Below are 23,345 nucleotides of genomic sequence, written 5' to 3' on the forward strand. Positions count from 1 at the left end.
CAAGCCATGCGCCAGCCATGCAGCCAAACAAACAAAACCCACTCGTTGCATCGCGTTTGACAGCTGCGTGTACGCATGGCCCCACCGTGTTCTGGGAAAGCGGTGGAAAATTCTTCGTTAACTTTTCATCACCCCACTCGGCCAGTGCAAACGCGAGCACCTCACAGTCAGTAGAACGTCGTGCCTGAGCTCGGTAGTGTCGCGAAGCACCGTCGGTGGTGACTCACAATCGAGGAAAAGCAAAAAAGGGATTGAGTGGAAAACCCCCCCGGAAACCCGCGGCATTCGCTCGCGTTCGTCACCTTCGCGTATGGTGTGCTGTGGGGGCTGTGCGTTCCAACGGGAGGCTACATTTTCCGATTTGCCTCCGACGACGGCAGCACGTCGTACGCGCCGTCGTTCGTTATGAGGTGCAGCTAGCGAGCGGCCGCATCAGTTTTCTTTTCGCTTCGCTAGTGCTTCGGTAGAGTTAGTGTGTCTCGGGCGGGGCTGGAAAAGTCGAGCTAGCCTCGCGAGTGCTGGGGATAAATCTGCTGCCCCCAGGATGCGACTTCCCGGGACTGCTGGCAGGAAGTTTCTGCTCGGCAGCATCGTCTTCCTTTTATGGATAAAATTACCCGACCAGCCCGTCAGTGCCTCGGTCGAGACGGAAATGTGAGTAGCCGCGGAGGAAATAGAAGCAAAACGTTGCCCCGAGCCCGAAATGGGCCGGAATTGGGGGAAAATTTTGCATTTTCCACCCAACTTTGACAGGGAATCGCCCGTGCGTTGCTTCCGTGTTGACAGCTCATCTGGTGAGATGAAAATATTCCCTCGCTGTCATGTTGGCGCTGCGAAAAGCGAACCAGCCTGTGGATTCTCCTGTCCGGCAGGGCAGTGCGTGCAGCCGGTGGGGAAAAACTTAACGAAAGGGGATGCTATTTTGAGACGTACGACCAACAGCTCCACGCTTTGCTCTTGCTCGTGTCCACCGACACTCTCTTGCTCTCTCTCTCTCTCTCTTTCTCTTTTTTACGCCCCATACGCTTCTGGCATCCATGCGCTTTCCCGCGTAAGCACGTGCTCGGTTTGTTTTGCGTTGTCAGCAGGTAAACCGCGCGCAACACGATCCATTTCGTCGCTGACGATGGGTTGGTGAGGTGCGCGTGGATGGAAGTGGGAGGGCGTGGGCACACTTAAGATGCCGGCTGAGGTCGGCGGAATTTTTGTTTGTCAACACACGCGCCCCGTGTCCTAATGCCGGATCCTTCGTCATTTCGCCTCCGGTTACACGACACGTGCACGTCGGGCGTGCGCAGAGAATCGCTTGCATTGTATTTTGTTGGTTCGTTAAGAAATGTTTTGGAGCTTTTAACAACAATCGTATAGATAAACATGCTCATAAACCATTTGCTGCAAGCAAGCAAGATATTTTTATTGCTTAAAAAATAAGCAATAGAAGGAAAATCATAAACAATTAATAATATAGAATTGAGATTAATTTTTATATTAAAGTATTATTGAAAAATTACTTAACTATAATATCAGATGGTTTAGCGGAAGTAGAATATCTGTTTAGAACAAAATATCATGAAAACAATTTATCTTTATCGAAGTTTGAAATATGAATCTTACGATACTTTAAACTTTGTTTAAGGCACTTCAGTTTCGGTGTCTGAAGGTTTAAGATATCTCACACAAATTTCGCATTTGTTCAACATAATTTAAGCAAGATGCACTCAGCAGTATACATTAAAATCAATAAGATAACCACTGTGAGATGCAATTATACGTTCGACGTATGGTTGTTCGGCCGATCCTGGCTTTCGTGCCGTCAAACATTCCGTACATCTCCCATTTATCATAATCGAAAGCTGACCCATTCACCTCCTCGTTAATGGCCGTGGCGGTACACCGCCATGCTTACCTTTTTTTCACCCCTCTATCACGATTTGGGCACATCATATTCGTCACATATCTTCACCGTCGCGCTTACGTTGACCTCTGCCTACCACGTGCAGCATGGCAAAATGGGCCGAGAACTTCGGCGAGGAGCTCTGGGATCTGGCACAAACGATGACGAAAGCGACGGAAATTACGGCGGTTAGTTGCAGGTGAAATGGAGCTCAATGCGTCCAGTGGATTACAGAGGCATCGTCACTTTCCAATTTCAGAAATACAAAGCCTACAATGCGCGGGTAGAGCCCAAGAACGGTACGTCGTTGATACAATCGATCGTGGAAAACGTTGGTCTCATGTTCATCCGCAAGATGGACGCCATCAAGTGCATCATTAATCTGGCTGAGGAGTTGTCGGAGCAGTTTGAGTACAACGAAACGCTTGCGGACAACTTCTCGTACTATTCCAGCAAATACTCAAACGTAAGCATCCAAACAAGGTCTTCCAATGTATGAAGTACTCCACAATGTGACCTATGATTTGTTTTCTCATCCTCCATAGATTGATGGCCGACCTGAGCCTGAGATCCCAGAGACACTGCTGGAGAACGCCTGGATGTATCAGAACATGTCGCTCAATCCGGACACACACTTTTTCAACATTTCGGTCAACACGTCGTACAGCTCGGTGCATGTCCCACAAAACGTATACGATCGCTATCCGTGGGTTTTGGAGGCACTCCAGTGGTCAGAATCGCTGGACGATGTGTTCGTGCAGAACTACAACTCCGATCCGGCACTTTCGTGGCAGTATTTTGGTTCGTACACGGGTATGCTGCGTCACTATCCGGCCCTGGAGTGGAATCGCGAGCACGTGGACACGTTCGATTGCCGCAAGCGATCGTGGTACATCGAGACGGCCACGTGTTCCAAGGATATCGTCATCCTGCTGGATAACTCCGGCTCAATGACAGGCTACCGGAACTACATCGCGCAGCTGACGGTGAAGAGTATTCTCGATACGTTTTCGAACAATGACTTTATCAACATTTACAAATACTCGAACGACGTAGAACCGTTGATTCCTTGCTTCGAGGTAGGTCCAAGGTGGAAATTAGTGTTGAGTGCATTTTTGTGATTATCTCTCCCTTGATTGGTTCTCCCCAAACCAGGATATGCTAGTTCAGGCAACTCCGGAAAATATGCGATTCTTTAACGAATACGTACGAGAGCTTCTTCCGGAAGGATACGCCAATGTGAAGAAGGCATTTGTTGCTGCATTTGAGCTTCTTCAGAAGGTAACTAGAACTCGGTCATGCTCTGGGACCTCGACATACTCTATTCAAAACATGTCTTTTCAGTACCGCGAAATACGCCGTTGTAACGAGTCGGTCAGTGGATGCAACCAGGCCATCATGCTCATCACCGACGGTGTTCCGAGCAACATCACGGAAGTGTTCGAGGCGTACAACTGGTTCGAGAATGGGACAAAGATTCCGGTGCGTGTGTTCACCTACCTGTTAGGCCGTGAGGTGACGAAGGTTCGTGAAATTCAGTGGATGGCTTGCTTGAACCGTGGCTACTACTCTCACATCCAATCGTTGGATGAAGTGCAAGAGGAAGTGTTAAAGTACGTCACAGTTATAGCTACCCCGTTGGTGCTGCAGGGTGTTGAACATCCCCCAACGTGGACACATGCCTTCACCGATACGGCGGTAAGTATGTGTGAAAGAATGGAAATGATCCTCGCACGTGATCGTTTAACGATTTGACTCCTCCATAGGAAAACTTGCTTACGGAAGCAGACGATGATGAACCCCCAAGACTGCTGATAGCTGTCGGTGCACCGGCGTTCGATCGGAAAGCCAATCACTACAATGAAACGCGAACGGCCCGATTGCTTGGTGTGGCCGGAACAGACATCCCTGTCGAGGATCTGGACGAGTTGACACTCCCGTACAAGCTCGGTGTCAATGGGTACTCGTTCATCGTCAGTAACAACGGATACGTACTGATGCACCCGGATCTTCGACCCGTCTCGAACGGGCGACTGAAGGAGAACTACAACAGTATCGATCTGACTGAGATTGAACAGATCTACGACGAGAACATCACCCGGTTGGTGGAAGACATGACCGGACGGGAGATGAGTCCGCTGATCCTGGAGCTGCGACAGAATCTCGTCTACTCGAGGTTCGGCAACATGACCAAGTTGCCTGTGCGATTCCACTACGACAAGATGAGGCGCGTTTCGCTTGAGTATCAGGACTACTACTATGCACCACTCGAGAACACACCTTTCTCGCTGGGGTTGGTCCTGCCGCATGATTATGGCAGTACCTGGATTAAGGTGGGTGATGAGATCAAGCGCAACCAGCATATGGGGCTGAACATCTCGGATTTCTTCGTCGGTGACAATTGGAAGGTGCATCCCGAGTGGTACGTTGAACGTCGTTTCTTGGGTGTGGGATATTACAACAGCGTGTTGTTGATCCATTTTTAGGGTCTACTGCAAGTACCATTACCTTGAGGGTCACGAGTTTAAAGAGCCTGAAGATGAGCTGCGCCATTTCCTAAACCGCTTGTACGAACCAACCTGGAAATGGTCTCAACAGTACGAGCCCGACGGAAATGAGAAGGAGTCCGACGGTCGTAAGTGGAATCGTGCTCTTGGGCTTCTCAAATCTCTCGCTAATAACTACTGTCCCTTTTGGCAGCCAACTGTGGCCGTAAAACGCTCGACGACGATGCGTACTACTGCAACAAGGAGCTCGTGGAGCTGCTCATCTTCGACGCGAAGGTTACCAACAACAGCTATCGAAACTGGGAGTTTGAAAACGAAAATGAGCGTAAGATCATCGAGATGTACAACGCCACGTTGCGGTTTGTGGCCACGATGAGCGGTCTGACGAGGTGGCAGTTCATCTTTGGTGAGGTGGAAGTTGATACGGATAGTGAGTTCGGTGATTACCACAAGAAGGCGATCGATGAAACGTGGTATCGTAGTGCGATCCTGCAGCACAAGATCGATCCGAAGAGCTTCGTGTACTCGGTGCCACATGAATCGGATCCTCCTGAGGATGGGGAGCTGAAGGTGACGGCTAGTATGGCGATATTTCCCCGCGATGGCGGCTTAGAGGCACCGGGGTGTGTTACAGGGTTCCAATTCACGCACTCGCTTATGTACGAGCGGTTTATGGAGATCACGTCCAAGACGACGGTAAGTTCGAGTGTGAAATAGCCATCTTCGGTGGAAAGAACGAAGTTGTGAGTTTGTTGGTAATTTTCCGACTCATTTTCCAGTGTGACGGATGCATTGAAACGTGTGCTTCTGAGTCGCGTGATTGCTACGTCATCGACAACAACGGGTATGTGGTGCTATCAGAAACGTCCAACCACACGGGACGGTTCTTTGGTGAGATCGAAGGTGCGATCATGCAATCGATGGTGGATAAGGAAATCTTCAACATGATCACCGTGTTCGATCTGCAGGGTTTGTGTGAATACGAGCGGGTTGTGGAAAACGACGCGATGGCGTTGATGCATGTAGGTTTCTGAATGCAATTTGGTGTAAATTTGCACGATGATTTACCCACGTGTTTCGGTGGTTCTCTTTTTCAGCCCATGCGCCTTGTGATGTTGGGCCTTAAGTGGATGATCGCAGAGATCGCAATTATGTTGTCGCGGTTCGACTTTTGGGTGCACGGCATACCCAGTCCTGATTACTTTGGACGTAAGTGTGTCTGGTTAGCGGTTAGGCGCAAAATATCCTTTGGACCGTAAACCAACCACGTGTATGTGTGTGCTTCCAGATGAGTACGACGACTACGACGATACGCGTCCTTCCAAGCCGAAAAAGATCCACGTCGACGAAGAGGAGGAATACTTCAACCGACCGAAAGAGATCAAGAAGGAGATTGTATACGAACCGTGTGATAAGAAGTCAAACCTGTACGTAATGCAGCAGGAGAAATTCATCAAGGGAGAAGGCTTCTTCTACGAGCCTCCACCATCGGCATTGGAAGAGTAAGAGGCTTGAAAATCAACTCTCGGCTAGTGTCTAACTTTCATCTCTTTTCCCTCATCACATTGTAGCCTTTTGTATCAGCCGTACTTTGCTAAACGCATCCCGCGATCGAACCTAATGATGGTAATTGTGGAGAACGAGTACAAGGTTGAAAAGGTGGTGCTATCAGCCCAACCCGAGGTGATCTACCATAACGAGTCGGAGGCACTACCGTGTGTGAAGACGAAGCTGAACTTTTTACCCCGCCGTCGACTGGAAGAATGTTACACCGATCATCCGGACGTAAGTAACCCGTCTGCGCGTAAGTAACTGGGCGCCTCCATCGGCTCATTCGACCTTCACTTATTTTGCCCCACAGGAAGAACTGGTTGCCCAGTGTGGCAGTGGATCCCGCCTAACCATTCAACTGACTGTAGTGATATCGACTATTGTATCACTGTTGTTATATCGATGTGCCCAAAACGCTAATCCAATTTTAATGTAGAACGATTTGAAAACGTAACCAAGTACCATTTTGTACGATCGCACGCACGCACGTGGCGTGAGGGTTGCCCCTTTAGCTAGAGCCACCTTTTCCCTGATCACCGAAGACTATGACTGTAGAGTGCGTGCACCTCGCGTGATGTTTTGTGATTTTTGAAACATTTCGAAACACGCCCGAAACCGTGGATCAGGTAATACTAATCTTATTCGACGAACACACGTGTGTACCCACGGAACCGTACACCTTAACTTTGTTGAATGAAGACACACTTTTGTAGGGGGATAAGATAGAGGAGTCAACTACAACAAAAAAACACGTGTTAACTTGTGAGACTAACAATGTAATCAGCTAGCCACCGGGGTTCACCTAGAATCCGGCCACGTACTGGACGTATGGACCATCCTTTCCGAAAGACTACTAGCGCCACGTGACCGCTGGCTAGTAGCTACTGGCACTGGGAATACTCTTGCCTCAAACTCTTTATCGTACAACCGTTTTACTGTACACCAGGAACGCCATCCACCTTCTCCATCCATCCAGCGATGAAATATGAAGAGATTTATGTCGGATACTAGGAATAGACAATGAGAGCACCGTTCGGCGTAACTGGTGGGTGCCTGTTTGTTTGTAGCACACGTTAACTTTAATGTAGGAAAATTTGTATAAGAGATGTTAGAGAGCAGATCGACATTGGTTTGCGATAATAATGCACTTCGGGGAGGATGCTCTATTACTTTCCTTTTATAACTGTGGATTGTTAGAATCGTAACACCCATCGACAGAGGCGAGGAGTTTACTTTTTACGAGGCTGAGACGAAAGCTTTCAATCAAAAAAACACAATCGGAACCTATTCTTAACCAGAAGAGCTTTAAAGCTGTGTTTGTTACGATAAACCATTCTGGAAGTTGAAAGTCGCAAAATTGAGCTTAGCATCCTGTTAGTTTCTAGGACTTTCCAGAACGTGACCGAGCGGTAGAAGAATTTATACTGACTCTGTATTTATTTAATTGTTTCAAATCTTTGATATGTTTTTAATGGATCTTCTAGAGCAAGAGTTTATGCCACTATTTACCAGTTTGACAAGAATTATGTAGACCTCTTTGGTCTCACAGCCTACCCAGTACTAGCTAATCTTTCGTACAGTCCATACACATGGTCACTCTTTGCAGGGCATGCTTTGTTTATTTTTCTACAATATTGCCAAAAGACGTTATTGTACGTTAGTATTCCCTCCGCCAAATGGAATTTCCACCTATATACAGAACATTATAACAATCAGTAGTAACAAAAACAAACAAAAAACAATAATAATCGATATTCAACATGAGTAAAATGGAAACACCAACTGCTACTAGAATACAGTTAAAACAATAGACTTCAACAGAGGTAGCAAAAAGCAGGCAAGATCGAATTAAATGGTCAAGACATTGGAACAAGTTCCGAAGGCAACCGATAAACAGATGTCTAACAATAATGGAAAGGAGACATTAGAAGCAATCTCTTCATTTGGAAATAGTTACCAAAGTGTTATGAGTAGGCAGTTACATTTGCTCGTTTAGTTTGAACCATCGCACAATAAGTTTCGGTGCGGACAACGGACATCGCGCCAATGGTGAAATGGAGTAGATAGATTATAGTAGCCAGCTCTAGTCCTAGTATAATTTTCGTTAATTATTTACGTGACCAGGTTACAAGACATATTAGTTTGTAAAAAAAACGTCAGTTAATACTCGCGCGCGCTCTACGGAGCGGAAAAGGGATGTCGGAGCCGGTATATTTCATTATCCTAGCAAAGATTGCTTAGAAAATTATACTACGATCATTTCGTAAGTCATTAGCTGCATTGTTCGTTCATCTGCAGCATAGTGAACATGCCGGAAAAGCGGTCTTAGTGATAATTTGGAGAGCAAGGACACGTTTGATGCTCTTGTCTCGCATACCATGCCAAGTTGTTCCTTCACTGTGTTTGTTACTTTTGTGTTTGTGTCACGGTTTATGAGAATAAAAAAAATAGTTAAGTTTCCCGTAATTTTGTTTCAAAAAGTGCCTGAAATCGATTCAACCTAAGGTAACATATTTCAGGTTAATATTTTAGTTTTATATTTCAGCCTAGCCCAGCATTACTCAGAAATTACTTTGCAATGCTGTATGTATCCTGTAAAGTGACGAGAAATTATCCCACCAACATTGACGATCATCTTCTAAAAGATAGTAAAGCAAAGCACAGCTAACTTACTAAAAGCTCTGAAAGCATGATCTATGACAAATCCAAACGTTTTCGAATGCAACATTCAGTAACTAGATGTTTTTAACTAGAGCGATTTTCATTGTTATACATCGTTCTAAAACTATATGTTTATTCGTTTTGCTACAACACAATCTGCCTTCCATTCCATCAAGCCCATCCCTTCTTGTTAGTACAGAAAAGTTTCCATCCATACACGTAACATTTCCTCAATCTACGTGACACACGTAACAGCGACGAAAAGCACATACATATACAACAGACGCAGCTGGGAGAGGAAGGGGAAGGGGATGTGGCCCCAAATTTTTTAACTCAAATTAAAAAGATACAACAAAAGGAAAACTACATTTCCTTTGGGGCCTTAGTGCAGTGATGGAAACTCGGATAAATGTACTCTGGTTGATGGCGATCTCACATGGAGCTCGCGCCACGATGTCCTTACGGTAAGAGATAAAAATTGTTTGTATTATAAAACTATGTAGCGATTAATAAAAAAAAAGATGACATCACACTGTTTAGCCTGCATCGGTGGTGTACCCGTCCACCGATTTAAAGGTCCTTCTTGATTCGCTTGGTGAATCGTTGCTTTTGCGCCTGCATGCTCGGGGCCAGTCGGTGCAGGAATTTGGTTTTCATCTCGTGCAGCATACCGCCAACCGCGGAAACGCCTATGCCAGTGCTGCCGCTCCCAGAAGGACCCGGTAAAGGCGGCACGTGATGATGCAGCAGGCCACTGGAGGAGGATGCAGGATTGGCGAAGGAAGGGCCCGGTTTCAGCTGGTGCCAAGGTAGCGAGAACCCACCGGTCGACGGGAGCATCGGTATGAGCTCCCCAAAGGCCTGCACCGGCATGTCATCCGTGACCTGGATGTACTTGAGCGTCTCGACCGTCGGGTACAGTGAGGTGATCGCTTTTTGTGCCTCCTGCTCGGATGGTTGGTCCTTCAGCTGGCGCTTCTTAAGCCGCTCGATGTTCTTTTGTTCCCGTATCCGCTGCACGTCCCACTTCTTACGACGCCGCTCGTCGATTTCTAGCTTTGTGTGGCGCTTCATGTACGCTTCGTCGCTGATGTTTTCGCGCGAGGGCTCGCTCGCCGACACGGACTCGTCATCGGCGAACGAGCCCGACCCTTGTCGATCTCGTCCGCCCGTCGATAGATCTTCCTCGTCGTCTTGTTCTTCGACAACGGTCCACGAGGGAATCTCTAGCTCGGCCGCCTCATTTGAGAGCAGTTTTTCCAGCTCGGCCGTTATAGCGTCATCCTTCCAGCTACAACTAACGTACTGCTTCTGTGTGACCATGTACGCAGGGGTGTGTTTGTTGCTGCGTTTGGGTGCCATGCTACCATCGGACGAGTTCCCTGATGGACAGTGTACCGTGGGGTTAAACTGGCGTGGGCCACTACCACTGCCATCACGATTTTCCCTTTCGTTCACTCTGCCCTCCCCCGACGCGCTGCATCCGAATGCCGTTCCCATGGTATTCCGACCGTTGCCCTTGGTTACCTTCGTTGACTGAGCAGCCTGTGCCATGCCGACATCATCTTCGCTTTCCTTGCAATCATCATCCTCCGCTTGTTCGTCGCCTTCGCTACCCACCGTGCTCTCTACAAACGGAACGTTCACTGCCATGCCGGGTCCCACCGCTGCATGCTGCGGCGATTGTTGCGAATCTTGCGACTCCTGCGATATTTGTGAATCTTGCGATTCTTGAGACTCCTGGGAAATGGGTGAGTTGGTTTCCATGGCAACTTCGACGGCATTCACGTCGAGCATCATGGGTGCGCCATCGTACGCGCATTGATCATCACTAGCGTATGGCATCGGGCTGTCTTCCTCACCCACTCCGTTTGATTCGTAGTCGGCTTCTTCCATCGTTTCGTGCTGCAAACCATCGTAATTTTGGTATACCGCATGCGGTTGTTGTTGGAGTAAAAGGAGCTGTTGCTGCTGCTGAAGTTGTTGGTCCTGCTGTTGCTCATCTTTATACAATTCGTCCTGGGCATCTTCTTCATTTTCCTGGTAATCATAGTTCGTACCGGCCGAAAGAGATTCGTCATCGTCGGATTTGGAATAGTTGAGAAAAATTTCTCCGTCAACTTCGTTATTTTCCGTTTTTGCGTCTTCATCCTCATCGTCATCCCCAGCATCGTAATAAGGTGATTGTACTGCCTCTGGTTGCAGTACAATTTCATCCGTCAGTTCCTCCTTGATTGGCGAAACAGTACTGCTCACCTCCGAGTTGCGGATCGGCAGACAGGGCCCGAATATGGGCCCATCCGCGATGGTGGACGAAACAAAAGGAGGCGATGCGGAGTTTTTTAAGATGATCGATTTCAATCGTCCATTCTCCATTTGCCTTCGGATCGTTAGCGGTGACACGGTGCCTTCCTGTTTCGGTCGCTGCGGCAATAGCTGCTGTACTTCTAGTGGCAACGGGATCCCGCTTTGTCGTAGTTGCAGAATCATCATCGAAACATTCCGATTGGCGACGTCAAGCTGATGTTTTAACATATCATTTTCGTCCTTTAACCGGTTGATCATCTTGTCCTTGCTCAATATCTGGTCGCCTTGCTCCTGGATCAGGTCAAGGTGCAGCAGCAGTATCGACTGCAGCTGTTTGGCCTCCCGCTTGTCGGCCATCAATTCTAGCTGGCTGGAACTGCTGGCGTCACCGTGTTCATCTCCTTGCTGATCGTCCGTTAGAACTCCGCTATCCGAGGGAATGTTAAGAATTTCTTCGTCCCTTTCGCCATTGTTACTCCCGTGGTCATACGCATCCTCGTTCTCATTCTCATCTTCTTCGTATTCGAAATCGTTTTCGAAATCCTCCTCAGGTTCATTCTCGGCCTCATCGTATTCCTCCTGTTCGTTATCCTCAAGCTCTGCGTCGGGCTCCGCATCGTCATCTTCTATCAGGACCGGTTCGTCTTCCATCGAAGGCAACGGGGAAGAACGTACCGATGATACCGGTACCAACGCGGTTGGTACTGGGGAGGATGGTCTGGGAGACGCCGGTATCGATGGAACGGGTGAAGACGGTGACGGCGAGTACTGCGAGGGTGACGATTGTTGATAGTGGTTCTCGCTGCCATCATCATGAGGGCATGGTTGTTGAGCCATTACGGCCGGCTTCGGTACGCCTAGGGACGATGCCACCGTCGTCGTAGTCATAGACGTCGTTACTGCACTCGGCGAAGTCACGGTGACGGGGGTGGCCACCGTAACCGTGGTCGAGTTACAGTAGACGTGATCGTCCATCGTGTCCATCATGTTGATGGCACTGGCGGAGCTGGCACCCATGTTTGCCGGCCACCAAGAAACATGCACGCCTCGCGTTAGCCCGGAACAACACAGGTCGCCAACAATACACGCACGTGGATGTAAACAAACGCCCTGGATGCACTGTTCCCGGTTGTATATTCGAGCGCGCCACTCAAACGTAGGTGCGTGAACGATTCACTACATTAACGCGGTGGAATTAGTGCATTGAATTTATGAGAAAACATCACAAAATTGCGTCGAAAATACAGAAAACAAAACGTCACATAGGACGCTACGAGGTGAAATTTGTGCCGAGTTTGACATTTCGCGCAACGCTTTAGAAACGCTTCAGCTGGCAAAACGGTTAACCGTTTCATTGCTTGAACATTGCACTAGTGCATTTATGGTTTACAGGTCAATGCATAGCTGAATTCACCTGCTCATGTATAAAAATCACTTAAAATAAAATCATTTGATAACGTCCCGTTAAAATTATATTATATAATATTATAATTACAAAGCACAAAGTTGAAGTTAAAAATTTGCTAGTTTATTGTACGTTTTAGAGCTATTGATATCATAGTTTCTAAAAAAATCACAGCAGTAAAATAGGACTTATATTCGTGGTTTCATTGACTATGTAATCGCATTTGTTTGGTAGAAGATACTGCAATAGCAACTGTTGCAAATTACGGCATAAATCACACACTCGGGGACACGCCAAAGTAGAATTATGTGTGAACGTTATGATTTGCTACAATTGAAGTCTCCTTGGTAGGGATTAATAGATCACATTTTACTATTTTGCTGCGTATCGGACGATTTAGATTATGAGTGCGCAATGCAAATTTCTAACTAGTAACGGAAGAATTTGAAAACGGTTAATAATTTAAGAACTAAATAAGACGGCTTTTAAAATACACGAGCAACGGATAAAATACAATAACAATATGTACAAACAAGAGACGCTCCACACGGGTAAATTGCGGCAGGTTTTGTGCGCCGAAAGCCACTGAGCCAGCCAGGGCCACTGGAAGCCAATATCTGCAAGGTGAACAAAAGATAGTTAGGCGGATTCATTCATTAAATAACGAGACAATGGCTTAACTTACCAAATTACTCCTATTCGTATCGTATCACCCGCACCGCTTCCTCCATCGATGACTTCGTCGGCGAAGCTATTTATGAGTGGCATGCCCTCCATGTTCTCCTGCGCCAGCAGAGGAATTGGATTGGACAGTCCGCTCGTCGCCCAAAGATACAGATCCAGCGTGCGTTCCGTGCAATCAGCAATGAAACGCACGAACGGGCGAATGTCGCCCTCGTTGGCCAGCTGCAGATAATTGTAATACTTATGCCGGTGTTGCTTCTGGATGATTACTGGCGGGTAGCCGGCCCGCATGAGCAACGTGTTCATAAGCAAACGCGATGTCCGTCCATTGCCATCGCTGAAAGGATGAATGTGCACGAGCTTGTAGTGTGCCATTGCAGCATACTTGACCGGATGCATCAAGAATACTTGCTCCGAATTGAGCCAGTTTTCAAAGCGACCCATCAAGATTGCTAAATCTCCCGGTCCGGGTGGGATATGACCTCCAACGTACACCTGTGTCCGCCGGAATTCACCACCCTCGATGGGGTCCACGTGTCCTAGCACGCGACGGTGTATCTCGAGGATATCCTTCAGCGTAATGTAGTCGTTTTTGTTCACCAGCGTGGCGTTGATATATTTCAGGGCAGCATCCAAACCAAGAATTTCGTTGTGCTCGTCGATGCTCTTTCCGTCGACGGCCATGCGCGTCTCAAGAATCGAGCGCGTTTGTGCGAGGCTCATAGTGTTGCCCTCAATTCCGACAGAATGGTAGATGTGCTGAATATACGCCTCTTTTTCCGCGCGTTTCAGTGCCATATTGGATGCATGCACCGAGCTTAAGGCATCCCGTTTCCGATCTAACGCTTCGAATCGCTTGGCATCCATCTGTTCAACGATCTGTGCTGTACGTTGCCGGTTGGCAAGCGCTTCCGAATAGTACGGATTTACCGTCAGCGCTTGTGTGTAGTACTGATCCGCTGATACTACATCCTGCTGGTTGTGCTCAAGGAATTCTCCGTACTTGGTGAGGATTTCCGGATGCTTCGGGGAAAGGGCTAGCGCGTGCTGAAACAATCGCAGCGCTTTGTCGTCTTTACCGAGCTGTTTCATTTCGAGTGCCATTTTAAGAGATCCAAGAGCTTCCTGCTCGTTGGTTAGTTGATCCGACCCTTTGCCTATCGTTGGTGTATTGGCAAGCTTACGTGCCGGCAAGTATGGCTCCATGACGCGCGATTCATCCGCCAGCCTCAGCAGGGACTGGTCCGGAAGATGGCGTGGAGCGTACAGCGCTCGCCCTGCCTCGGAACTGACGCGGCTTATGTCCGGTTGCCGATGGGGATGATACGGAGAAGGAACTAAGTCCAGCAGCACAAACATGGTCAACGAAAATATCGCGCCACTAGCAAAGATGGTGATAACATTGCACTTTGTCTGACGAAAATGGTGCCATTGTTGTTTGGTAGGACTATCCGGATCACTATCGGATCGTTTCCGCCGTTTCGACGCAGATTTATCCGAGGAAGTAGAGCTTAGTCTTCGTCTCCTTTCGCTCACCTTGGTGCAGGTTCCATTGGCGTTTGTTCCGAAAGCGTAGCACAGATCCAAACGTTTCCTTTCAATGTCGAAAGTCATGGTTGTCCCGGGTGCATGCTACTCGTGCGATAACTGAACGATATACTATGTAGGTAAGTTTAAAAACGACTGATTGTATACGTGTTCACTATCGTTATCACTTAGATTTGTTGGTTTTGTTTGAATATTCTCGCGCAATTTACCAGCTGACTAAACGCCCTGACGTGGTTTTTGTTTATGCTAAATTTGACAGCTGGTATGCGCGCTCCTTATGGTATTCCGGATATAGCAAAAGCTTATAATTGATGGAACAAAAATAATAAGTTTGTACATCGTAATGATCCTTACCAATCGAGGAAATTGGTCAACCACTAATACGTTGTTTTACTATTAAATGTAATAAATTATCTCTGGTTGCGCGTTGACGTTTGAGCGCAGTACCAGTTGGCTTAGGTAACTGTCAGCAATGGCAGATGTCAAATAGCGTCCGTATGAAGAAAACATCCAGTTCTTTCCCTTCGCGCTAGCAACAAGAGAAAGAAAACATTTTATTTTGAAATCTTGTAAAGGGAGGACGTCTCTCTGATCCTCTAACCAGTGTACACGCTCACTTTCATCACGGTCTCTACACCCGATCTTCCTTGTCTACCTGCAGCGTTGTCTATTCTCCATCCAAACTCTGCAACGGTAAACCTGGAAGCCATTACAACGACATAGCAAAAGAGTGAAGTAAGAGGTTCTTCCGCTGTATCGCACTAGAGATTTTGCTTCCATCGAGTCTAAACGATAGTAACTAATGAACTTCTCCGTCAGTGCTGTTCCTTTACCCATGTGCTTCACAATCAGTGGGTGGAAGCTGCGTGGATGCTTTGTAGAGAACGTTTAAGTGTTTGTGCTTGATCTTTAGTGAATAGGAACCTTTCTGCATACTATTAGCTAGGCGTCCTTTGATTTAACATCGATGTCTCAGCGCGTTCCTTATGCGCCACTTCGTACGTTCTCGAAAGCACCATCCATCCTAGCGCCATTGACTGGGTGAAAAGGTAGAGAGCATCGCAAAACGCCAGCGCGAACGCCAGGGTACGTAATCATCGCCCGAAGTTCCGCAAGACCGCAGCGCTGGGTGCGAAATCGTTCCCAAGGTGTCCGAGATTCTGATCGCGAAAAAAAAAGAAGAGCGAGAGAGGAATCCGGAATTCCCACTTAATCCCACCAACCCATCGAAGAAAGCCCCGTCGTGTCGCGCCAGTAGCATAAAGGGGGAAATAGTGGCGTGCGCGGCGCAGTGTAAAATAGCGCTAGATGGTGCTATTTTTCCCCGTATGAATGTCAAACAGATTCCGTCGTTTTTGACAATCACCGTATTCGTAGCCACCGCCGCCGTCGTCGTCATCGTCCTCCCGCGGAAGCAGTGGGTGGCTGTGGCACGAAAATAAAGAAAACAAGGCAGTTTTTGCGAGTGAACCCGTGTGTCCCGCCGAGTGCATGTGTCGCGTATCGTGTGTTTGTGTGTGTGAATAGTGTGTGTGTGTGCGCGTAAAATTCTGCCCGAGCGTAAGGTGCATTTTTGTTGTTGAAAAGCGTTGTCTGCACGGTTGTTTTCGAGGGAGATTGTGTAATGTGAATTGTGAATCCACCAACACCAGCCGCGATGTGTGGCGTTTTCCGTGGCCACTCCGGCTCGACCTCCCTCTACGTACGGTTATGCTGCTGGTGCATCGGCTGCAATCAATCGTGGTTCGTTTAGTTTTCGCCCGTGCAACGGAGAAAGAAAAGCGAAAGCAAAGTCCGTTGCTTAGGAGCAAGCAATAGAGATAGAGAGAGAGCGCAAGAGCGAGACAGCGAGCAAGGGAGAGCGAAGGAAAGCCACCAGTAACCATAACAACGAGCAAATCGAACAAAACCTCCGATTACTACCAGCCCGCATGGGTGGTTGGCGGAGGCGACTACAGTGGTAAGTGCAACAGGAGCAGAAAATGCCTCGATTGTCTGATAGCATTGCAAATCAGCCGCCTTTCCACCTCCTTTTCTTCTGTAAGCATTCGTTGCACACACCACGCACACACGCACGCTCAGCATTGGGCGATGGTTTTGGTGGGTGGAATTTTCTCGAAAACAATTCACAACCGTCGTGACAACAAAGAACGAAGCGAAAAACACATGCGTTGGGCTAGTTAGCGTTAGAAATGCTGGAAAAGTTAGATGCCTCACAACACAAGCATGGAAAACCCACAAACCCCTTTGAGCCATGTGGCTTTATGTCAGTAAAAACTGCCACCAAAATTGTACCATTTTGATTGCCATTGTTGGTCAAGCAAAACCAGTTCCATCTCCTCGAAGACGCACCCAAGAATGGCACCGTTTTTCGCGAGAGTTGCAACCTCTCGATAAAAGAGGGATGCTGCAAAAGAAGTGCATCGTCTTCTTTGCGTCGGCCCAGCGAAAGGTGCCTGTGTTGGCTTCGCGCCGGACAGAGATGGCTGGAATGCCACTTGCCGATGCACAATAGCAATAGAGAGGTGCCGTGAACTGAAGCTTGAAGAGCGACGGTGAGCCAAGGGGAAAGACGTGCAACAGCGGCACCAACACACGGCCATCTCGAGCATGCACACCACGGCACGGACAGTGGCGAAGATTTGATACACTTGTTTACGTAACAGCTTCTCGCTTTGGGTGGATGGACACGACTTACCCTTACCTTTTTATGGGTGGAAAATGAGAGTAGATGTAAGTAAACGAACACCCCAAGGTACGTTGTTTGGTAGGTGACACATTTTTGCGTTACTCGCGTTCGAGCAAATTTTGGCAATTTTAAATGCGTTCCCGAGGCCGTCGAAACCGCACCCGGTAAAAATCATGATGAGTGGCCTCGGCATGTCGCGAAACGTTTGGTAGTTTTTTTGTTGCTGTGCTTTACCAACAAAAAACAGTGATTCGCAACGGGAGGAATGTGCCCGTCTGTCTAATAATAACGCAAAAATAGATTTGTGAGTGGTTGTTTCACTTCCACGCGTTAGACTGAAATATTAGGCGTTTTGCCGCGAGACCGAACGTTCATTTATCATCTCTGGGACGTGGTGTGCTTGATTTAGCTGGTCATAAGGAATAAAACCCAATTTGGGATGTTGGCAAACATGAACAATGATGGCCTTTGGTTTTGGAGGATTTTTTTTGTTTATCACTTAAATCTGTTCATCAAACTAGCGTATGTTCATTTACAGAAACATATAAAAGTTTCGTCTGAGCTGAACCTCTGGTTTCTTCATTTCCTGTTCCGATACCAGCGTCCAACTACTTATGTACTTCTTCCTCGTTCTTTTCGATTTCATTCATTTCCCGCTGCAACGCACTCTGGGAATGAAACCGCTTCTCGGCACTCAGCTACCACCGGTCCAGTGGGCATTAGTTCAAGTGGCTGTAGCAAATGTTGGCCGGTGGAATGCAACAATCACCATACCCATCGGTTGGAGGTTCGCTGCCGCCTAAGGCCATGTTTTCCATTAGGAAAAAAAATACGAACATTTTCCCTCCATTTTCCCCGGTTCTGTAGGTATGCGGAACACACACAAACACACTCGCCTTGGCCACTTGTGGAGCGTCGAGGATCATGGTGTATATTTCCCCCCTCCCCCATTTTCCACTTTGCTTGAAAATCTTTTTTGTTTTCCACCGCCCCCCAACGGCAATTGTGTTTCCGGAATGAAGTCAAATGGCGTCGATGCACATGCATACGCCCAGCCCCGCATACACGCCATTTCCACGCCACGGAGGGCTGCCGTACGAACGGTGGGTGGGTGCGGTGCGTAAAGTGGTCGGAAAAATGGGTTTAATTTGGTTTGCTTTACATTTTCTTAAAGACATGCTCTTGCACCACCGACTGGCGCTGGCAAAGGGAAACGGGCTGGCGCGAAAAAAAAGGGCACACGCTCTAATCGATTTTCCTTTCGTTCCGTCGCCCTGTGCGGGAAGAATGGTGCAGAAAAGCAACAAAACTAATGGCGCACATTTCCTCGAATGGCCCCGTGCCGGGCGAGTTGCAATCGTTTTCCGTGCACTTTTCCGGGCGGTTCCTCCGAAGAGACTGGTGGAGGTTTTTTTTTTAAATAAACCTTAGCCAAAGGAAACGAAAAGAAATGCAATAAAATCGTATCCACCGTGGCGCGTTTCGAGTTCCTGCGTCGTCGTCGTACCGGTGGAGCGAAAAATCGTGCAACTGGCCAGGTGATGGTGCAAGGGGTGGGTGGGCAGCCGGGCGCACGCGGGGACATCGTCCACAGGAAAATATGTAACATCTTCTCTCGAAGGCGCCTCCGGTTCGAAGAAACCTAGCAGCAGTAGCAGTTCGTTGCACCGTTTATCAGTGGCTGCTTCTTGTCGTCGTCGTCGTCGTCGAACTCTCACTCTTTTTCCCGGTTTTCCTCGAGCCTCTCAACTCGCAGCTCGAACGCATGCATCGCCTTGGGGATGCAACTATCGGTACGAGTTTCCGAACGACATTCCGAGCTGCTCCAACGAAGCTGCCTGTTGGTTAATCAGGTTCAGGGCACTCTCCGGATCTCCCATTTCGTCGCACTTTCAGCTTCTGGGGGTAACTTTTCTACCGGTGCTGTTTCCATGTTACCTTTCACTTGGTTCTCCCCCACGTCTGGACACTCCCTGTCATTGCCATCGGCGCAAAAGTGCCGTGGGAAATCGATCCACCTGGAATGGTCTGTGAAACGGTAGCATCGTTTAGCCAATACCACCCGGGTTTGGATGAAATTGAGTCGGCAGGTGTTAATGGTACTCTTGGAAAGCAAACGTAACTGGAGATCGTGCTTGGGCCTTTTTCTCATAATATTATTTTCCTCATTAATTTCGTACTTTTCGTATATAAATCCTCCTCGTCAGTACTTAAAATAAGATTTTATTTTCGTATGCTTCGTTTAAAAAATATCTATTTTTAAACTATAAAACAATGTTATACAAATCATCGAGAACACGACGAGGGGCATTTGTGTTCCATCCAATTGACACTCATTCCATCACAAGAGCACTTGAAAAGGCATTCTTGAGCTATCTGCTGAGCTAGCGAGTACTTTGTCCTGGTGCACACAAGATGTTGTGTTTCATTTTGGTTTCAAGTAAGAAAAATAGTATTGAATTACTCTCAATCAGCACAAGACATTACGCTCCGTGGCATTTTCTCGCAAAACACATGGGGGGAAGTATGGTCCTCTCTAGCTTTGAATGGAATACATGCAATCTGTCTTTTTGAAGTAAAACAAAACCCCACTGTTGGCATCGTTTTGGCATGGCTGCAAAGTGAGGAAAAGAAAATACCATAGATGCGGACGTTTGCAGCAACAACAAAAAATCCGACACATCCCGCACATTCGTTGGTGGTCCATTGTCGTTTGGGAGGTGGTTTTCTTTTCGGTACCTAGGTTTTCTCTTTTCCCCCTTTTTTTTCAAGGCTCCACACGCAGCCCCCCGGTAAAACCGAGCCACAAAACAGACGTTAAAGTCCGGTTCGGTTCACCATCCGGTCACGTCTCGCAAACCTAGCGCGTTCTTGAGCAATACGTCGATGAAAATACCGGTTTTTGGATGGGGTCTCGGCTGTTTTTACTCCTTGCTCGGCAGCAACGTTTTTGTGTCACAATTTGACACAAAATTCGGTCCGCGATCAGGGATCAAACGTGCGACTTCTTGCCATTCTTCGGCGATCTTACTACTCGTGATGATGCAATGCAATGGGGCGGGTTGGCTACGGATGATGGTACCAAAAAAAAAAAAAACGAGCAACCGAAACGGAAACCATAAATCGCCATCGCCAAATGTGGAGTAAATGTGTGCGCCCGCACGATCAACTCGCTTACCCCTATTCTGACACGATCAGTGTGTGCGTGCGTCGGGTTTTTTTTTGTGGAGAGAGGTTGTTTTTGTTTCCATTTCGCGACTTCTTTCGCGTCCATTTTGGATGGCGACCGACCGGCGTGATGATTGCTTTTTTGGGCATTCGACTGGAAAACGGCCACCCCGCCACCCATTTACGGTGGAAATGTAGAGGCGAACCGGCGAACTGGCGGTGGAAAATGACAAGAGACACACACAACCGGTCAAAAGGCGGAGTGATTTTTTTCTGCGAGGATATTCGTGGCATCTTGTTCGGGCCATGTTTTTCCTTTGCGTTTTTCTACAGGGTGCTGCTGAAGTGGGGCGATTTTTTTGTTGCTTGTGCTGTGTTCCTCATTTTGAAGGGAGATGACTTTCTTCCCTTTTTGCGCCAGTTGACCAATGTTTGGTGAAAAATGCACTAATATAGACTCAAACTTCGAGCATCCCTCAGGTGCGGTTTTGGGTGAAGGCGACCCCCAAGAGACACAGGCCACGACGAACGCTTGCGGGGTTCGTTTTGATTAAATTTACGGACGTTGAAAACGGCATCAAAATTGAATTTCCTGTTCATTTTGCCATCAGCAACCGACTGGAGGCTTCTGAAAAGAGGAACCCCTATTATTTTGATAGCACAAAAATTGACGAACCATATGAACCGTTGACCGTTTCCTTATAGCGCTTATATCGGCTTAGTTTATGCTGTTTATGCGTTTCCCATACGCACTCTTACGAAATGGCGCTTTATAAGCCTCATTAAACTGTCAGTAGCAGTTGTGCAATAAGCTATTTAACCGACACGATAACACTGCACGTCGGCAGGGGTAAAACACGCACATATATATAAATATGACACTGATCGCGTGCGCAATGATGACTGGCGCGATTAGTGCGGCCATTTTAATTCCCTTAAAACCCCACCACCGATCGATAGAATGTGCTGCGACGCGGGAAAGCATTAGGCATAACCGCTCGGGTGCGGTGAAACGAGTCTTTAATTAGGCGAAGAAAGTGAAGCTAAACAAACCGAGGCTGCGAGGGCAGCAGCAATTAGCGGCCATCGGGTGCAGTTTGGTGGGCTCACAAGCGCCTCTCTTGCGCTTGGATTTCTTCGCTTCTTCGCAATTAGTGGTGCTTTCGGCGATAAACACTACATTCCATCAAAAATAAAAAAATAACGCGCTTCCCCTCAGGTGTGTGTGTACGTGCGCGTGTCCTTCGGCGTGTTGGAGATGTATATTTTGGGGGGTGGCTTTTCTTGCGGTCGATCGCTAATTGTTTACGATCGGACGTCGCTTCGGTGGCGAAGAGTGGACGATGAAACGGTGTTGGCTTCAATGATTCATTTTTTTTTTTCGCATGTTCCGTTGGGATATTTGCGTTATTAAAGGACACGTCACCGTCTTTATCTGTTTGCTATTTACGCACAAGCAGCTAGGTTTCCTTGTGAAGATTCCCGACATATGTGAAGGCATCAAACGAGTACCACAACAACCCCGTCCATTGTGTGGCGCTTCGCGTGTTGGGTTTCGTGTCACGATGAGTTGAGGGTGATACTATTCGCGCGCGCACGTTTAAGAGGCCTGTTTTTGTACCGTTTCAAGTCGTCCAATCGTTTGCAAAAAAGAAAACCCCCGAAACCCATTCGCAGACGGACAACAACAAAAAAAAAGCGTGCGTTATGATTCCCTTTTTGCCTTCGCGTACCGGCTGGCCTTGGCTCAAGTGGAGCATGGGCACGAAAGCGCAAGTCGATAAACGTTATTGTGTTTTGGGCGAGCTGGGGGGATTTTCTTTCCTTTCTTTCTTTTACACGATGGGTGCTGTTTTGGAAAAGTGTCGAAAAACCGGTCAATAATGATGCGTTGCGCAGCACGAAAGCCGAACAAAGCAGATAATTGGCCCTCTGGGAGAGCGTTCCGCGCAGCCATTATGGTATTCGCGTGTTCTTTTGTTGCTGACGGGTTTTTTTTTCTTTTTCAGTAAAACAAAAGTAAACTCCTGGATGGGTGAGAGTGTGTGTGAGCGAGCGAGTTATTTAAGCATTTTTGGCTGAGTTGCCCACACCGGGTGCATTAGGCGTATGCATCTAGTTGAGAAAGGCTTTTAAATTGTTTTAATTGTGTGCCCTCGAGGGCCTGATTTAATGTCAGCGAGGAAGGTTTGTTAGATTAAGCCGCTCGAACGGCGCGTTTGAAGTGTAGCGGGACCAAAATCGATCAGATCGAAGGCATCAATAAGCTACTCCTCATAAAGCAATAATCACAAAATTGCATAATAACTCAAAATTACGAAGCATCACGCACTGATTTGAAGTCAATTCGATGGGAATTGAGAAAATAAATAAAAATTGTTCAAAATAAGTGTTTGCTATAAGGCATGACATTGAAAAGATTTCAAAAAGGATTAAAATTTACTCATTACGCTTCATTGCCGCACAGAGCAAAGTTTACCAACGCTCGTATGAAGCAGCTCGATCTAATAGGAGTTAATGGTGCCTAGGCTTTACGACAAGTTTAACCGTGACCAATCGTCCATGAGCCTACATTTTGCAAGCCAAAATTTACACACCCACAGTGTTGCGTTTAAATGTCGGCAAGGGTGGCAGGCTGGCTGGGTTGATGTGACTCCGCGTAAACACGTTATATAAAGCAACGATTTGCACACTCCCAGCGCGCCACCGTTCTTATGACACGGCCAACCTAAAACGCAAAATTTACCATCCCAAATTTGTCTCACCCCCGGCGTAACCACGTTACAAGGCAAGATGCAGAAGTAGAGACTCTTTGACCGGTGGCGGAGTTGGCGTCTTTACAAAGCCGTTCAGTGAAGGTGGTGGATTTCCGCCTTAGTAAAGAGGGCGGAAAAAAGCGACAAGAAAATCGCTACCCCAAAAGCGGTTATG

The 23,345-nt window shown here is 47.5% G+C and overlaps 3 protein-coding genes across 3 annotated transcripts; 1 reads left to right on the forward strand and 2 right to left on the reverse strand.

The window, feature by feature from the left end:
- The first annotated feature begins 544 nt into the window (after positions 1 to 544).
- Positions 545 to 8,409, forward strand: LOC128727767 (voltage-dependent calcium channel subunit alpha-2/delta-3). Its single transcript, XM_053821708.1, has 14 exons — positions 545 to 654; positions 2,001 to 2,082; positions 2,154 to 2,360; positions 2,440 to 2,973; positions 3,050 to 3,175; positions 3,239 to 3,592; positions 3,661 to 4,316; positions 4,381 to 4,529; positions 4,595 to 5,097; positions 5,181 to 5,423; positions 5,499 to 5,610; positions 5,690 to 5,903; positions 5,973 to 6,186; positions 6,263 to 8,409. Exons 1-14 carry the CDS (start codon positions 545 to 547, stop codon positions 6,386 to 6,388), a joined length of 3,630 nt encoding a protein of 1,209 aa, XP_053677683.1. The 3' UTR covers positions 6,389 to 8,409.
- Positions 8,410 to 8,762: 353 nt separating this feature from the next.
- LOC128726381 (uncharacterized) lies at positions 8,763 to 11,937 on the reverse strand. Its single transcript, XM_053820186.1, has one exon. The coding sequence runs from the start codon at positions 11,935 to 11,937 to the stop codon at positions 9,184 to 9,186; it is 2,754 nt and encodes a 917-aa protein (XP_053676161.1). The 3' UTR covers positions 8,763 to 9,183.
- Positions 11,938 to 12,529: 592 nt separating this feature from the next.
- Positions 12,530 to 14,623, reverse strand: LOC128726253 (protein adenylyltransferase Fic). The gene is made up of 2 exons (XM_053820051.1): positions 13,011 to 14,623; positions 12,530 to 12,942 (listed from the first exon to the last, which is right to left on the reverse strand). Coding segments are annotated over exons 1-2 (1,614 nt in total). The 3' UTR covers positions 12,530 to 12,941.
- Positions 14,624 to 23,345: the final 8,722 nt, after the last annotated feature.

Source organism: Anopheles nili, chromosome 3, assembly GCF_943737925.1.
Source record: "Anopheles nili chromosome 3, idAnoNiliSN_F5_01, whole genome shotgun sequence".
Taxonomy (NCBI): domain Eukaryota; kingdom Metazoa; phylum Arthropoda; class Insecta; order Diptera; family Culicidae; genus Anopheles; species Anopheles nili.

Bases quoted from the DNA above. Each gene is read 5' to 3' on its own strand.
- LOC128727767 (XM_053821708.1), top strand. From the start codon at position 545: ATGCGACTTCCCGGGACTGCTGGCAGGAAGTTTCTGCTCGGCAGCATC. The intron at 2,361-2,439 runs GTAAGCATCCAA...CATCCTCCATAG, and splicing joins ATTCCAGCAAATACTCAAAC to ATTGATGGCCGACCTGAGCC. The intron at 5,611-5,689 runs GTAAGTGTGTCT...GTGTGCTTCCAG, and splicing joins CAGTCCTGATTACTTTGGAC to ATGAGTACGACGACTACGAC.
- LOC128726381 (XM_053820186.1), bottom strand. From the start codon at position 11,937: ATGGGTGCCAGCTCCGCCAGTGCCATCAACATGATGGACACGATGGAC.
- LOC128726253 (XM_053820051.1), bottom strand. From the start codon at position 14,623: ATGACTTTCGACATTGAAAGGAAACGTTTGGATCTGTGCTACGCTTTC.